The 17,192-nt window shown below is 40.0% G+C and overlaps 1 protein-coding gene across 14 annotated transcripts in view; it reads left to right on the top strand.

Annotated features, from left to right (window-relative positions):
• The window catches only part of CELF2 (CUGBP Elav-like family member 2), a 496,995-nt gene that overhangs the window by 400,366 nt on the left and 79,437 nt on the right, over window positions 1-17,192 (top strand). For all 14 annotated transcript variants that reach the window (XM_068168663.1, XM_068168606.1, XM_068168641.1 and 11 more), the window contains one exon: window positions 13,310-13,358. In XM_068168663.1, coding sequence (XP_068024764.1) covers window positions 13,310-13,358 — 49 coding nt within the window. The remainder of the gene's footprint in view (window positions 1-13,309; window positions 13,359-17,192) is intronic.

Here is a 17,192-nt window from a genome sequence, read left to right as displayed (position 1 = left end):
GTATAGTTATACAGTATGTTCATTTCAAATATTGCAAGGAATACAGAGAGGATAAAGGCTGTTGCAGGAATGCCTTGGCAAGCATCATGGCACCATGGATGTAGATGGTGCATTTATTTCCTCCAGGCCCAAATGCCAGTGACAAATAACAATTATTTTTTATTGTAGACAGAATTGAGGATTTAGCACCATAAGAGGTGAAACAAAACTTAGAGCAAGTATCAGGAAATAAAAACAATTTCTGTCCAATTAGAATAATCTTCTAAAAGAAACAAAGTTAAATCCTAATCCTTAGGGGCATTTAGGGTAGGAAAGAATTAGAAAATATATGATAGGCAGTAATCCTGTATTGGCATTAAGTCATTCAAGATGAGCTACTGGATTTTTTTTCATCTCTTATTTCTGCAGTTACTAAGAAGTGAAAGAAAGTGCTATGCTTGTGGGAATATGGAATCCTCCTATTTGTACAAAAACATCTGATTAACCAAAAAAAAAAAAAAAACAAACAACAAACCACAAAAGATGTTGGTAAGGAAGAGCTACAGTCATTTTAAATGCTGCGCTTATACACTTGTCTGGGAGGCTTTGAGGGTTACTCAGGCAGGCATGTCCCTTGCCTCTTGTAACCCTATTCATTTTGCAAAGAATGACATGGATTTGTCCCAGTTTAAAACTAGCCTGATAGCTGACAGCTTTCATGTCTGGCACTTGTTTTCTTCTCTGTTGACATGAGAGCCAAAATTAGAGAGTGTGACTTGGTGAAAATTTCTTTTCTGCATCCATTCCATCCTCCCCTGTGCTTTCATTGCCCTCTGTTAGCTTCACCAAAACTGCAAGAGCCCTCAGGCTGCATTAGCCCCACTCAGAAAAAATGGCATATGCCAAGAAACCAAGAGTTCAAGACTTCCCAGTAGTTCCAAATGTTACCTTTGGAGCACATAGCATGAATGATGTGAGAGCTTTGAGCTCAGCTGTTTTTATCAGAGGACCTTGCTGATAGCTTTCTGTGGCCTCCAGCTGTTCCACCTGAAGCCATCTCTGCAAAGAGATTTCTTTGACCTTTAGGCAAGTTGTGCATGAAGATGTTACTCATGGGGCACAATACAGAGAAAACATCTAATTGAGTAGAATAGCAATATAAAGAATAAGTACGAGACTACAACTTCTCTCATACTGACATTTATAGTCACTGGATGAAGCATGTTGCTGTTCTTTTCAAGGGAATCAAGAGGCCCAGTCTCTGGAAAAAATGCATTAAAGTTCCTATTTGGGGTCAGATACTAGTTCAGAGATTTGCAGATGGGTGGAGGGAGGTTGATTTTGGCCTCACTGGTCCAGATACGGTCCCTTTCACTAATGAAAGCTTAATCACAGCTTGGTCCAAACACAATAGCCAGCTGGAACCGACTCATTCCTCAAAAATACATGTTTTGCTAATGTTGCCCATTTGAGTTTTTGTTTGTTTAGCTTCCCAAGCACCTATTGAGGGAAATATTTAAATACATTAGAATTCCTTTAAGAAGAGCATTATAAATGTATACTGCATGTTGAGAATGAGTAAAAAATGCTTTCTTTATCCCAAAGAAAACACTGGCAGAACATGTTAGCTAGAGAGGCGCTAAAAGATTTAAGGAGAAGGCATTCATACAAAAGGTGGTTAAAAATTACATGGTTCCTTACTGTGATTCTTACTGCTGTTTGTGTGTATACACTACTTGACAATCATATTTTTGTGTGGACAGCATGTGTTTGTGGCTTGAGATTGCCCTAACATTCTGTTTTCATAGATTGATTGAACATCAGGCTATCTTTTTTTTCATTCTCTCCCTACAGCCAGATTATTTCGCCACTGCAGAGTATTGGCATATCACTGAGAGCTTTTATTTGGATGCTGATACTGGTTATTTGTGGAAAATTCCTGTAACTTCAGCTCATGGAGAGCTTAAGTAGAATTTATGAGCCATATCCTCATTTGGTGTAAAATGTTATGGCTCTGCTGGTTAAACAAAAAGAACTGTACTATTTACCTCAGCTGATCTCAGTCAGGAGAGTAGGTGTTTTGACATCTTCACTCAAAAACCCTTTTCTACCTGAATGCTTTGGCTATTCCGTGCAATATTTATGGAGGCATGGATGTTGACAAGTAGTCTGGGGGTCATGTCTGACCTTTGGAAAAAAAATCTAGATTACCCTGCGTTTGGCAGTAAGGAGGAATTTGACTGACTGACTGCTGGAGAAACAGGAATTTTGAATCAAGTATTCTGGACTCAGAACTGCTCTGCACCTTTGCTAGATGAAAATGGCGGCAGCCCCACATCATAAGTGCCAACTCTTTCTATAAATTGTAGCCTTTGCTCTAATTCAAAAGGTAGAATTTCAATAGAAGTTATAATCTGGATGCTTAGGGGGCTTATTTTAGACTTACCTCAGTCACACTTTTTAGCTAAAAGATGTTCTTGCTGGTACATTGTAATGCAAATATGAAAGCTTTCCAACAGGAACTTTAGGGGAAAAAAAGAAGGTTTGCATAAAAAAATAAAAATCCCATAGCCTAGAATTTGAGTTTTATACCAAATAATAGACTCTAGTTTCTGTCAGAAGAGGAGATGAAGTGTGTTGTGGGATCAAGGTGACCTTCCATGCTGCAGAAAGAGTCGGGCAGAAGATCCACTCAGTAAATGAACAGAAAAATCTGTTACATGAAACTGAAAGAGTGGTTGAGGCTTGTTTCTCTTATTGAATGAAAGGCAAAAATGGAGAAGATATGTCTTGATGAGATAGAGTTGTGAAATGGAGGCCCCCTGACTATGCTTTCCTTTTTTTCTGAAATGTTGCTGTTGCTGATCATTCCCTTTAAAGGGTTATTTCCTGAATTTCAGCTTGGCAAATGTGGAGGATATTGCTGAGTATAATCACGTGGTCTTTTCCCAGAGCATAGTTCACAGAGGAAACAGTACATGCAAGCACAGAACAACGTAAATCTTAGAATAAAACTTCTGCAAAGCAAGCATTTAATATCCTGCTAGCCATGCCCTCAGTCACAACCAAGTTTGTGTTTTGCATTACAAAAGCCATTGCAGGCTTTTAAAAACCTTTCATTTAAACTCTTTTTTTATTTCACAGTCATCAGTTGCCTAAAAGATAATTTATCTTGGGTTTATTTGAGGTTGCGGTTCTGGGGGACGAGAAGGAGGGATGCATTCATTTTTTGATAAATTTCTGAAAGTCATCCTACATGTTTATGTGGCATCAGAGGAATTTGTGTGGAAAGGGAGGAGTTTTCATGTGGACCAGCTTCAAACATTAACATCCTAAAATGGTGCCCACAGCCTCAGCTGCTTGAAGATTTCCATTTGGCATCAGGAAAGATCCTGAAGGAGGACCAAATTTCCCTGAGCATGCCATCAGGAAGCACTGAGAGTGCTTCCTAAGCAAGGGACTTTTGCTTGGAGAAGAAACATGAAAAGTGCCTTTGCATATCACTCAAGTAAGCATAAGCCTCTACTTTGCTGTCTTCCCCTTCTAAGGTGTTCCATTCCTATGGGAGATGCGAAGACTTTACATAGAAGATAGGATGCTGGGCAGCATGTTTTGACATTGCACTGGCTGTTTTCAAAATACTAATATGAGGGGTGGAGAGGGATAGTTCTCTTAGATATGGAGGAAGAGTACTCCTTTTTAAGTATCAGACTTTTGATGACTTCTCAAACCCAACGCCCAGCTAGGGAGATGGAAGAAAATACGGCTCAGAACACTTGAGTCATGTCCAGTGGGACATTGAATGTGAGGCTTGTGTCATGCTGGAAACTGAGTCTTGGCATCTTAGATCATGCTGGGCAAATCCACCCAATGAAGCACAAGGTTGAATTATTAGTTGAGATCCCAAATCCACAACGGCTTGGCTGGCATTTGGCTCCTACAGCTATCCTGGATCATTGCTTCAGGTTCTTACATTACTTCTTGAGTAAGGTATCTGGGGAGTAGGACTATAAAAGTAAAATGCTTGTGTGGAATACAAGGCTCATTACTGCCTTGCCTATACCTGGTGATAAAACTGCAAGATTTCAGCTTGAGAGACTTGGCTTTCGTTGCAGAATAATTCCAGATGAATCACATGTAGGCTCTGTGCCTTTTTTCCTTCATCATCTTCCTTTCTGCTAAAAAGAGATAGCAGCAGTAAGCACCTCACAGTGGTGTTAGGAGGAGAAATCAATTAGAGCGTGAGGACCTCGGGGTCTGCTGTGGTGCGGACAGCTCAGCTGCCTCCCTTCAGATAGTCATTGTGGGCAATGCAGTGCCTTCCCTGCATGACACTGGGCTGCTCCACCACGCTTCATTTTCTCCTCAGAAACATAGGCAGTAATTTTTGCTGTTCACGGTTACCTTGAATGGGTGCTAAAACTGAGTCAATTAATGTCACAGAGAGACTTCTGTTATCTTTCTGTGCCTTATCATTTTAATGCAAAGGGGAAAAATCCAACACACTGACATGCAAACTTCAATTGGCAAAATGTCAACAGAAGTTATTGCCGCTCCAGATGAAATGGATAACTCTTGCTGTTAAAATAATATCTGATGTCTTGCTCAGATGTCTAATGGGTTTGCTTTTTAAGCATGGATGATACAAAATATCCCCAAGGCATTATTCCCAACAAGATATAGAATCCCACTTAATGTCTATTTTTAGGATTGACTAGGCTCTGTAAAGGCTCATTTGTTTGAAGAAAAGATAGTTAATCGCTTTGGTTTCCATGTGATTTTGAAGACAGAAATTTGGTCATACCTCCCATCCTTATATCCACTCCGTTTGGCTTGCATGTGTCCTGGAGTTGTTGCCATTTGTGTGGGTAGTAAGAAATGAAGGAATTAAATAAATGGAGTAGAACTGCTAACAGAGCAACAGTAGTTATTTGTACATTAGGAAGTGAAGTTGTCAATTCTAAGACCCATAACTTTTTCATTTCTATACAAGAGTACAACTTTTAAAGGCAACCAAGTGTTATAGCCTAATTAGTAAATGTACAGGAGGAACAGCAGGATGCAGGGGGGGATTGTGAAAGGGTTCACTAGAACATTATTATTATTTTAAAGCACAACATTGTTTTTAGCCTCTCAGGCTAATGTTCAATATAACTTGAATTTAAAACACTTTGAGTGTAGTGGATCACAAATGACTAAATTGGATAGCTTCCAAAAGTTGTTGAATTTCAGCAGTTTTAGTGTTCTCCAGTGAATGAAACAACTTGTTTTAAGCAAGCTATATGCTTGTTTCTCTGCTCTAAATAGAAAATAATGATGTTATGCATTATTGCTTGAACTATATTTAGCACCCATGAGCAATACTCATTTTCTTCTGCTTCTCTTTCTTCTTTCTTCCCTTCCTCCCTCTCTTTCCAAAATACATGCACATATATATATATATATGTCTGACAGTAATCTAGGAATCCAAATAACAGATCACATTCTTCCACTGCTAAAATTGCATGAATACCTAACACAGTTTAAGTCCCTTAAATTGGGATTTATGAAAGGTTGACAGCAAACAATCTTCTAGCTATGCCATCACTCAGGCAGTTACAGCTACTGCTTTGCATGTATTTGTGAAAGTCTACATTGTAGATGTACCTGTGAATAAACTAAGGTAAATTATTTAAACCAATACGGGGAATCCAAAGTTCAGTCTATGACCGCAAAGCAAGCATTGTTTTTGGCATTGGTTAACACTTTCCTGTCTGGTGTGTGGGAATATTTAAGGGAATAACGTGGGCTAGACACTGTTCTGACCAGGAAGTACAGGCAAGACCATCCTGTTTTGAAAGGAGAAGTATAGCTGTGTAAATGCAAACTCTGCCACACCACTTCTGTTTAAAGCCAGACAGCAGTCCCTTGCCTCTGCTATTCACTAGTATTTATTTGGCCTCAGAGACCATGCTGGTTCCCAGAGAGGTTCACTGAAGCTGTAGCCAGATATTGACTGTCTAATTCAAGTTAGTTTGACCCTAGAGAAGTTGTTCTAAACAGTTGTCTTTGGTAGGAAAACACAACTCTTTCATGTCTAGGAAAGTTTTATTACTTCTGAGTCGCAAGCCTTTAAAAAGTCAGAATCAGTTGGCTCTGAAGTGATGTGAGAACTGTGTTCAGAAGCTGCTCCAAAAGGATCTTACTGAAAAACTTGGGAACTGAAAGCTGAAACAGGAGGCTGGGGGAAGTGTGTAGAGGTGTCTGCACATAATAGTCAGAAAAAAGTTGATCTCTGAAGACCATGAAAATCACTTAATCCTCTGGTACTTCTGGATGATTTTCTCTTCTTCTCCCATTTCTTTGGTGGGTCAATACATTCTTTCTGGACTTTTAGACTCAGTGAAGGTGTTCAGGAATCTGGAGGGTACAGATTTGGGTTCTTCTTTTCCTTAGACTACTGATCTAATTAAATTGCACTCACTAATTGGATCAGGAGCTAGAAGAAAACTTTACATAAATTTCCAGACCAGAGTTAGGCAAATAATGCAAATTTTTCCCACTGTTTTTCATACTGCTGCTACTTTAGATGTTTCTCTTCTCCTATACCCTTAGCCTGTCTCTGTTGCTCTTTGGTGTTCCTATTTGTTCTATGGATTTATAATCCTTCCCCAAGAAGAATATTAGAATTTCATTAAGGTCTTACATCTCTTTTTCTCTCTCCTTTGTAATCTCCTGCCATTTTACAATTCCGAGATGTACAAAATGTGGCAAAGTCCCATTTGGTTTCAACAATGATTAGTGCTAGCAAGAAGCAAGTCCAAAAGTGCTTGAAATGACAAGATACATGCAAGCTGTCATCCTTTTATCCTATTGTAGTTAGTTTGATTTGGATGTTACGTGAATAACCCAATTTCTTCAAATTTACCCTTTGTTTGAGGGAAGGTTTAGCTCAATTCTGTGTTGTGTTTTCCCACAATGCAGTCTCCAAGGGTAACAGGTAAGGGACAAACTGACCTGAGGCATGGCTAGAATCTTATATCTGTGGCAAATGACAGGGAAGAGAGAAAGGGGACAAGTCTAAAAACACTAAGAGCTCTAGATATCTGCTGATGGCTTTAAAGGGTTGTAGAATGATCATGAGAGGAATGGTAAGGAGTGAGACATCATAGATAACATCCTCCACACACATCCCCCAGACTCCCATGGTGTAAAGTCAGACATTGCTTGACTTCACAGGACTTTTAGGTGATGGTCTTTGACTACTGAGATGGGTGAAGGCATAGGCAGGTTTATGTGCATTCAGTATCCTTTCTTAATAAGTGGTTTTCTTTCCTTAAGGCACAAGGAATGGCAGGAGTGAGGCACATGCAGTCTGCAGTGGTGGGAACAGAGAATAAGCTGGTAATAGATCTAGTAACCATGTATGAAGATGGTTTTGCAATGGACTGTAAAATAATTACTTTTTCATGGTGTAAATACTTGGCCAGAGGTTCAGAGGTGCTGAGGGCACCCGAATTTCACAGACTGAACACAGCTGCAATAAATTGATGCAGTCAAGTCCTTCATCTTCACTGAAAAGCATTTCCTGCTTTTTGATCACTGAAGTCCTCTATAAGACAAACTTACTCGCATATGTAACAAAACACCTCTTACTAAACCAACCAATACCAAGCATCTAGAGTGCTGACTGCCTCAGCATACAAACATTGCTTCACTCCCAGAAATTACTGCTTGCAGGAAGTCTTTTGCCTACCTAGTGTCTGAGTGCCCATTTCTCTTCAGAAATTGGATGGAAAGCAGGTGCCCAAAAGCCTCTCCACCAAATATGATGACAGCTCTAAAATGAGGTTTAAGCAATTGCCAGAGATACGGTGGTGAATCAGAGCATGCCAATCCCATGCTCAGCCATGCCTGGAGACAGTTCTTTCCTGTACACCCCTAGCACTCAGATTTTAAGATTACACATGATTTGAAGCATCCCTAGACAAAATAAAACACACCATAAGCTGATCGCCTTGCGCAATGTGCAAGCACACAATAGTAATCACAACTAATGACTCTGCTAAATGCTAGGCTGCACACACCTCCTTGTTTGGTTTTTGTTTTGTATACAGAAGGTAACATCGACTGAATAACTAGGATGCCAAGTTACAGATGGGGTTGTGGAATCATATTTGACAGCCGATTAGAGTAATCTGACAGAAATGATGACTTAATCACCACAACAGACTCCAAATTCCCAGATAGAATTCCACCCAGGTTAATCTAATTTCCTTGCAATATTTTTGCCAGAAATAGACTCTTAGCCGGCTTGTTTTCTCCCATGCAGATGTCACATGCCTTTGACAAGAATGTAAATAGGTAGCATTATTATTGTTGGAAAGATGACTTTGAGACTCTTAAAACTGGAGAGGGTGCATGCCTTTGAGAGATTTTTGGGTTGCTCTGATGTGTTTCTTTTCTCTAATGAAGTTATATTTACATACAGTGGAATGTACTCAGGAGAAGGACAGAGAAAAAAAGATCTAACTAGTCAATTGTAATTCTAGGCCATGGCTTGGGCCTTCTGCTGCCCTCAGCATAGCCCATGGCCAAATTCTCATTGATTTCAGGGGGATTTTCAGAATTGTATGTTTGACAACTGTTTTGGCTCCTGTGGACCGCATCAGCACCCCTGCTTGGGATGTGCCCAAGGAGAAGCAGTGACATGCTTGGCCTCAGGCTTTGTGTGGCCTCCGTGACAGCACAGGAAGCGGGCAGATGGAGCCTCCGTGTTGCTGCCAGCGCTGCCACAAGGCACCGCACAACCTGGGGCCAGAGGTGTTTTGCCTGCTTGTGGTTGTAAAGCAGAGGCATGGTGTGTTTTGAGACCTATGGATAGAGACTGTGCAGACAAACAGCAGGTCATGCTGTTACTTGTTGTACAGGTTGGGTAGATCTTTCCAAAATATTGCCAAAGAGAGGTTGTTCCTTACAGCCCATACTCCAGTCTGGCTTTGATATCCTCATGCATGGTGCTTGACAGGAGGAGCTGCTCACACTCAAAAAATCTTTCCTGGGAGCTGTGTTGTTCATTTTTACTATATGGTCTGAGCACAAGAAGATGTTAATGCCTTGAAACTATTTACTGTGCTTGTTTTTCTTGCTTTTGCCTATTTATTAATTACAACTGTGCATTCACAAATACCATATTTTCATAAGCAAAGCTTTCTTCAGGCACAGAAGAAAATGTTTCCTGGTTTCTGTGAACAATATGACATACTGAGGAATCGCTTACCTTGAGATCCATAAGTGTATGGCTTTGTGATGTATAGCTACAATAACAGGTTTCCAATAAGACATGAAATCCTTCATTTCAGTATATGACATGATTCTAGTGGGTGGCATCTAATTTGAGAGAAGGTTTATATCGTCTATAATCTTTTGGAGAGCCTTGGGTAGCACAGCTGTTTTATTATTTTATAGCCTGCAGTTATACAAGCAAGATATAAAACGCATAGATTATTTTCTCTTTTGCTCATTGTAGAGTGAAAGGATAGTACCTATTTAGCCTTTGTCTCTGGCCCTTTAATTTTCCTGTTCACCGCACACTTCTTTAAGATTCATTCTTTTCTTTTCTTTTTTACACCTACTTTTAAATATTTTATGGGTAGGGAGCTTATAATATGTATTGTCACGGTAGTTGTCTCTAGAGGTCAGCAATGAGTTTAATAATGAGATGCGAACCAGTGACTCTGTAAAACCCATTTCAGGTTATAAATGGCATGTTTTATTGAATCTAGTGTTAAAGGTTGTTAACGTGTCTGTTAGTGATGGTCAGGGTTAAACAAGCTTCAACATGAGCCCTCTCATGTTGGGAAACTGTCAGTAATGTATTTTTCCACCCTCCTCTTCACTGAAGCCATGTTTGTGTATTACATCCATTTTACTGTGGGTGTTTTGTAGTTTCAACTCCCCAGGACAGATTGAGTCTTTTATTAGTTTTGCATTGATATAATTTTGTTAAGCACAACAGCATCACTCCTGACTTCAGCTTACTGATGCAAATTTGCATCACAGTTTTTTACCAGGAACCTCTGAAATCAAGTCAGAACTCAGTTGAAGCATTTTGTTAAATCCTGCTTCATGTTTTGTGAGAACAACAGACTACTGAGTTAATGATCTTGGGGTAATTGCATACAACAGAAGTTTTCTGGTGTGGTAACTGTGTTTGTCAGGTAACACCGATCTTTATGTTGTGACCCTGGTGCTGCAAAAATAGCTTTTTTTTAATTTGATTTAAAGTTGGTTTCACTGGTTCAAGCAGTTTGAAAAGTGTAAGGCTTTTAATATTGTTGGAATTGCCTCTATTCAAAATATCTCCACTTAGGGGCAGCTATAAAGAGAGAGAGATTGTCTGTCTAGAAAAGGTCTGGATTTGACTTGGGTTTTTCATCTGTAACTTGCATATTCCCAAATTTACGTGACTAAATTTTGTTTCCTCTGTTTTCTCACTACTCCATTGCTGTTCAAAAATGTCAATATCTGCAACAGGCTCATGGAGCGAGTTACAGCTTTTTTTCTTCTTTCACTTTTTACTTACTGAGTGGACATGCTGCATCACATTCCCATGAAATTAAAGTCACCTGCAGTGTCCAATGCATTGTTCATGCCAGAATAAGTGTAAAGCACTGGTTAAAGCAGATAGAGTACAACAGAAGTTGCTTTTTCATATATAAATTAGATCGAATAAGAGCGGTGGCAGACAAGTGCTGGGGTATTAAAGTCCTTTGGGGAAACAAATGATTCAGAGAGAACAGAATTGTTAAAATCGAAGCAAATTTATGCATCCTGGTGACTACATCCACCTTGTGGCTTTGCCTTTTCCTTGGGACTCAGTGGGGAGTTCTGCAAGCTGTACAAGGAGTGCATTGATTTCCAGGGCCAGGGAGCACTCTGGACTTTGAACAAATCTTACAGAAACATTCACAGCAATATTTTAGCTTTTCAGAAGAAGCTAGCAACCCTGTCCCTGGAGGTAAAGTGGCTCCACCAGAAGCAATGCAGATTTGGATTTCTGTGCTGCTTTGAAAGCACATTTGAGTGCATGGATATTCTCTCCTGCTCAGCTGTTTTTATTTCCCAAAGTTTGCCACAATAGCCTTTTCTTATAAAATATAGAATTGCCTCTGACATTTTCAGTCAATATTCAGCTCTACTGTGCTGAAAAACGATACAAAACCAGAAAAAGCATGAATTTTTCACCTGCTCACGCAAAATGGTGAGGAGTTGCTGAGGAGAGAGAAGGCAGTGGCCTTGCTGCTGCCAGAAGGGCTGTGCAATCAAATCCCAGAAATTCTGCATAGCTCTGTGAAAGAAAATAAAAGTGCAGGGTTAGCAAGCTTAAATGTCTCCCACATTGAAACTCAATGTGAGGTCAGTTCTGAGAGATTTTGAGAAGCTGTGACAAAATTTACCCAAATCCCTCACAGTGGACACCTGGCTGGCTATAATCAATGTCTAGTGGAAAAGCCACATGCACTGATCAGAAAGAGCTCCGCTGTGGTGATGCTGTTATTCCTGAAACATCAGAAATCACCATTAATAAAAAATGTGTTGCAGTTATCAACAATACAGTTTAAGGGGAGCATCAGTTGGGGAAGCTGAGGATACACCATAGCAAGTGTGCCAAGCCATGCACACGAGGCTTGGTTTCTGTCGTTCTGTACTAGGGCCAGTTCTTTTTAGTATCTTTATCAGTGATCTGGATGAAGGGATTGAATGCACCTTGAGTATGTTTGCAGGTGGCACTAAGTTGGGAGGAAGTGTTGATCTGCTTGAGGGTAGGCTCCACAGAAGGGCCAGGACAGGCTGGGTTGATGGGCCACTTGTATGAGATTCAACAAGACCAAGTGTTGGGTGCTGCAATTGGGTCAAAAAAAACCCATACACCAATACAAACTTGGGGAAGAGTGGATGGAAACATGCCCAGAAAGACCTGAGGGTGTTGATCAGCATCCAGCTAAATATGATCCACCCAGGTGGCCAGGAAGGTCAACAGCATCCTGGCTTGTATCAGAAATAGTGTGACAAGCAGGACCAGGGACGTGATTGTGTCCCTGTACATGTCATTAGTGAGGCCACACCTGGAGTACTGGGCTCAGTTTTGGGACCCTCACTTTAAGAACATTGAGGTTCTGGAGTGGGTCCAGAGAAACACAAGGAAGCTAATGAAACAGGTAAGACCTGGAGAACGGGTCTTACAAGGAACAGCTGAGGGAACTGAGGTGCCTTAGCCCAGAGAAAAGGCGCCTCAGGGGAGATATTATTACCGTCTACAACTACCTGAAAGGAGGTTGTAGTGAGGTGAGTGTTGGTCTCTTCCTCCTAGTAACAAATGATAGGACAAGAAGAAATGGCCACAAGTTTCATCAGGGGACTTCTAGAAGATTTGGCATTAGAAGAAACTTCTTCACTGTGAGGATTTTTAAACACTGGTTTAGACTCCCTAGGGAGGTGATTGAATCACCATCCCTGGAAGTCTTTAAAAGATGCAGAGATGCAGTGCTAAAAGACATGGTTTAGTACTGGACTTGGTAATGTTCAATAATGGTTGGACTCAATGATCTTAAAGTTGTTTTCCAAACAAAACAATTCTATGATTCTGTGACTTTACTGCAGTAAGAGGGATATGAAATGAGAAAGGTTGAAAAGGACAAAGTATTAGTTTTTATGGAAACCAAAATTGTGCCATGTTGTGGTGGAAGCTTTATGAATGAATATATAACATATCCTGGGGAGGAAAAAAAAAAAAAAAAGAAGAAGAAGATACTAAACAGTTATAGGAAGCTGTTACAGGAAGCACAAGTCTCTTCCTCTTTAGTCCTGAAAGAATCAGCACATGCTTTTTTAATTATGAGTATAGTTCATTTGTCAAACTGATCTCCTCTGAGTACATTTGAAATGCTTGTGCTATCTCTTAAATTACTTGAAAATTCCATCTCAGTTTTGGCAGTGGTTGAGCTCAAGGAAAAAAAGTTGGTAAAACAAAAACCAAACATGCCAGAAACTAATGAGGCACTGTAACTTTAGAGGTCTTCTGAAACTAGATACAGCAAATTAAAGTTTTATATGAGTTCTGTGGGCTGAATGATCTGGGTTCTTTTAATCTTCCTGGTTATAAAATACTTCTTTACCATTTCATTTTTTCTTGAAAGCCTATAATACACTGTTCTTTTGAATTTATATCGTTTCAGTGTTGGCTATTAATCATGTATCTTTCTAGCCCTTCATTAAAAAACTGATTCTTGCTTATTTTTTTTAAATGACTATCCAACCTGCCTTACTGTTTGTTCCTCTTTGTTTTTAGATGCATCATCCTATTCAGATGAAACCTGCAGATAGTGAAAAGTCAAATGGTATGTGTTTAATTTATATATACTTAAACATGACTCTCTCTAAAGCAAACACAATATTGTGAGAGATTTTGCTTTACTCCTTGTGTGGTGAAAATTGTATGAGGTACTTTCTCTACACCTGACATGCTGGGGAAGATGTTGACCTGCTCTGAACTTCCATTTATTCTCTGCTTGAAAGAAAGAAGGAAATCCTCTGATAAACTGTCTTTATGTTGCAGCCTACCTCACTACACACATTTTTCCCTTGTATTCATTCTCCTAGCAGTGAGGAAGTGCAAAAGCACATGATATTAATAAGACAGGAATGAAATGTTAATGGTGAAAAGAAAAAAGAAAAAACACAAACCCCATTCCTGTGTTAACAAACTGTATAAGCAGCTGGTGGGCCTTGAACATTTGCCTAAACTCTCTTTTAATAGAATGATGCTGTTTTGAATCAGAGCCAAATTTAGGTTTTAATCACACGCTTGGTTCTGAATGGGGAAAACCACCTTGCAGCTCTCTGTATATTTATTCCTCGCAACGATTGTAAAATGAATGCTCTAAAGACAGTAATATCCATTCAGAATACTAGGGCACTGTCTAAGTGGATGTATATGACATGCAAAATAGGCAGCATGCTAAATCTATTAAAGATGCCAGGTTTGTATATTCAAGGAAATAAGATAATTGGATGGTAACGCAACCTGGCTGTGTGTGATTCTTTAAAAATATATACATGTGTATATTTTGCCCCTTGATTTGTTCCTGTAATTTTCTAAAATATACGTTAAAGATATCATCTGCCTTCTTAGATTGCAAGAGCTTCATTTTCCCATAAGGCCCACATAATCAGAGCTGGTTCCTCCAACAGGCATCTTTGCACCTCATTAATTAGTAATCAGGGCAGAAGCCGTGCACTTAGAGATCTACATACCTGCAAATGTAAATTATGATTGGGCTCTAAATCTCTCCGCAAGGCTTTTTTAAGACTTCTTTTTTTTACTAATTGTAGTGCATCCCATTTTCAGGCTTCTCCAAGGATTTATAAAGTTTAGAAGGAAATTAAAACTTTACATTATGCTAGGTTTCCTATTTTGATAACTTTTCAAAACAGATCTGGCCACCCACAGAGGAAGTTTGAGCTGTCACCCATTCATAGTGGAGTGGCATTCTTCTTCCCTGGTTGAGTTTTAACATTGATTTCTTGCTGTCTTTGAATACTCAGAAGAAAGGCCAAAGCATCTGTATGGGCAGAAGGACTGAACTTTTCAGGCCCCACTGTGGTCAAGGAGAACTTCACTATTGGAATCCAAACTCCACTCCCTTTATATCGAGTTTGAAGTGAGCACAATTTGCCCTTAAGTAGAGGAACACTGGCCTGGACCCTCTGAACTAAGTATAGCTTCGATGAGTTCTTCTTTCTATTTCACCTCAAGTTTCATGGCATATTAGAAAAGCATAAGGTAGTGGGCCAAAATTGATTTATTGCTTGATTTTTTTCTTCCTAAAGGACATTGAATATATTGGCAAGGCTCTGTGAGGAATTGTGCAAATTCTGTAGGCTCTGCAAGTAGCATCTTCTTGGAAATCAGGATAGGTTAGCTCCTTGCTGCTGCTGTTAGACTGGGGAGTTACCTGCATGATATTCCTGTCTGCACTGTGAGAATAGTCTCATGTTTTCTTCCACCTATGCTTAGCAGGAAAATTGTGAGGGCCTAGGGTTTTTTTGTTGTTGTTGCCTTCTTTATGTTTTGGTCAGAGGTTGTAATTGTGAAATTAAATACCTTTTTACATTTAGACTCCTGAAGAGTGTAGTTATTTCTGGTCAGCAAGTTCTGGAGGTGGTGAACTCTTCTTTTTAATCACTGGGGAAAGAAGGCAGGCTAATATCATGATGATAGTAACAATGATAAAACTCCTCTGAATGATGAGACATAGACATGGGAACCATGGAAGAGGTGGAAGTTTGCAAGCAATGTGGAGAAAAAGAAAAAAAAAGAGAGAAAGAATAGCATAGGGGATGTAGAGGCCTGTTTGGCATGTGCTTCCCAAATTCTTCAGGCTATCCATCCAAGGAGGTATACTATCTATGCCAACAGCAAAGTGTAAACTGTACCTCTTCGACCAGATTGGTAAGTTCAAAGGGGAAAAAAAAGAAGGCATGCCAGAGCACCTTGGATTTCATGATGTTGTTTGAGCTTTTGAGGAATGATTGAAACCCTTTGATTTCTGAGTAGTGGGAGGATCCCACTACATTTTATTGGTAAAGTCATATTTCTCAAGTTTCAAAGAGGTTAAAGAAATTCTCTTGATAAAAATTTCAAGATAGCTTGTGGAAAGAAAAGTAGAACACTCCTTACAGTTCTTCTGAGCTTGCACATTTGTGAAGACTTGAGAGATCTGTTCACATTTCATGGTGAGAAAGGAGAGGGATCTCTTCTGTCATCTTACAATTTTCAAAGAACAGTATTTGCTGTCCAATAAGCTGTCACCTCCCCATCCTGAGTGCTTTGAAAAAAGCATTTAAATGAGCATCCAAGTCCAGGAGTACCAGGATGAAATGCTCCTCCTTCTCCATCACTCTTCCCATCCTTAAACATATGTGAGACCCCACGTGGACTACTGTGTTCAGTTTTGGATCCCCTATTACAAGAGGGATATGGACATGCTGGAATGTGTCCAGAGAAGGGCTACGAGGACGATCAGATGGCTGAAGCACCTCTCCTATGAGGACAGACTGAAAGTTGGGGCTGTTCAGCCTGGAGAAAAGAAGGTGACCTTATTGTGGCCTTCTAGTATCTGAAGGGGCCCTACAAAAAGGCTGGGGAGAGACTTCTTAGGATATCAGATAGTGATGGGAGTAGGGGGAATGGAATGAAGCTGGAGGTGGAGAGATTCAGGTTGGACATGAGGAGGAAGTTCTTCACCATGAGAGTAGTGAAGCCCCGGAATGGGTTGCCCAGGGAGGTGGTTGAGGCCCCATGCCTGGAGGTGTTTAAGCCCAGGCTGGATGAGGCTCTGGCCAGCCTGATCTAATGTGGGGTGTGCTTGCCCATGGCAGGGGAGTTGGAACTAGAGGATCCTTGAGGTCCCTTCCAAGCCTGACTGGTTCTATGATTCTATGTGTCCCTTCAAGGAACCTGTTCCATAGCACAAAATGTCAAACTCACCTTGTAGAAGCTGAGAGATGGGTATGGAATAGTGTGTGGGCACTTCTGCACTTTTAGGACTTTAGCAACCTGAAGATCTGTTTTCTTCTCTGTAGGAACTGGGTGACTGATAGATCTATGCAGTCATCTTCATTCCTTCCCTTTGTGCAGTAGCTCATGTGTCTGAGTCATTTCTCTTCTTGTGCAGATGAAGCAAAGATTAATTTCTTCCACCAAGCTTTCAGCAGCTAGAGTTAATAAAAGCCCATAAACACATGCTTGACTTCAAGTTCTCTGTGACCATTAGCGTGCTACAATTTAGCAAATACTCAAGTGTTCTAGATCAGGATTTGAATACAATCAATATTTTCAGGCACATATCCTGAGACAGTATGCTCTTAAATGGATCAAAACACCACCACTTTAGGGAAAATAAAAAAATGTTGGGGTTTGGTTTTTTTTTTTTTTTTTGGGGGGGGGGGGATCTTATAATTTATTTGTATTTATTTTTGTAGTGGAATTTTGTAAAAATAATTCTTAAATTCTAAGCGGCACAATTTTGCCCATTTGGAAGGAGTAATTAGATGCCATATGTTAGCACTAACACTTAGTAAAGTTGATAATTAATGCAGGCAGCTCTGGATTCAGGTGTGACTTTGGCAGATTGTATGCAAGGGTTTTTCACAGGCTTACAAATAGGGAC

Source organism: Melanerpes formicivorus, unplaced genomic scaffold (assembly GCF_026170545.1).
Source record: "Melanerpes formicivorus ecotype bairdi unplaced genomic scaffold, bMelFor1.0.p_v2 SCAF_3, whole genome shotgun sequence".
In the NCBI taxonomy this organism is placed as follows: Eukaryota; Metazoa; Chordata; class Aves; order Piciformes; family Picidae; genus Melanerpes; species Melanerpes formicivorus.
Note: the sequence above shows the minus strand (reverse complement) of the source record. Positions and strands in the feature narration are given on the sequence as shown.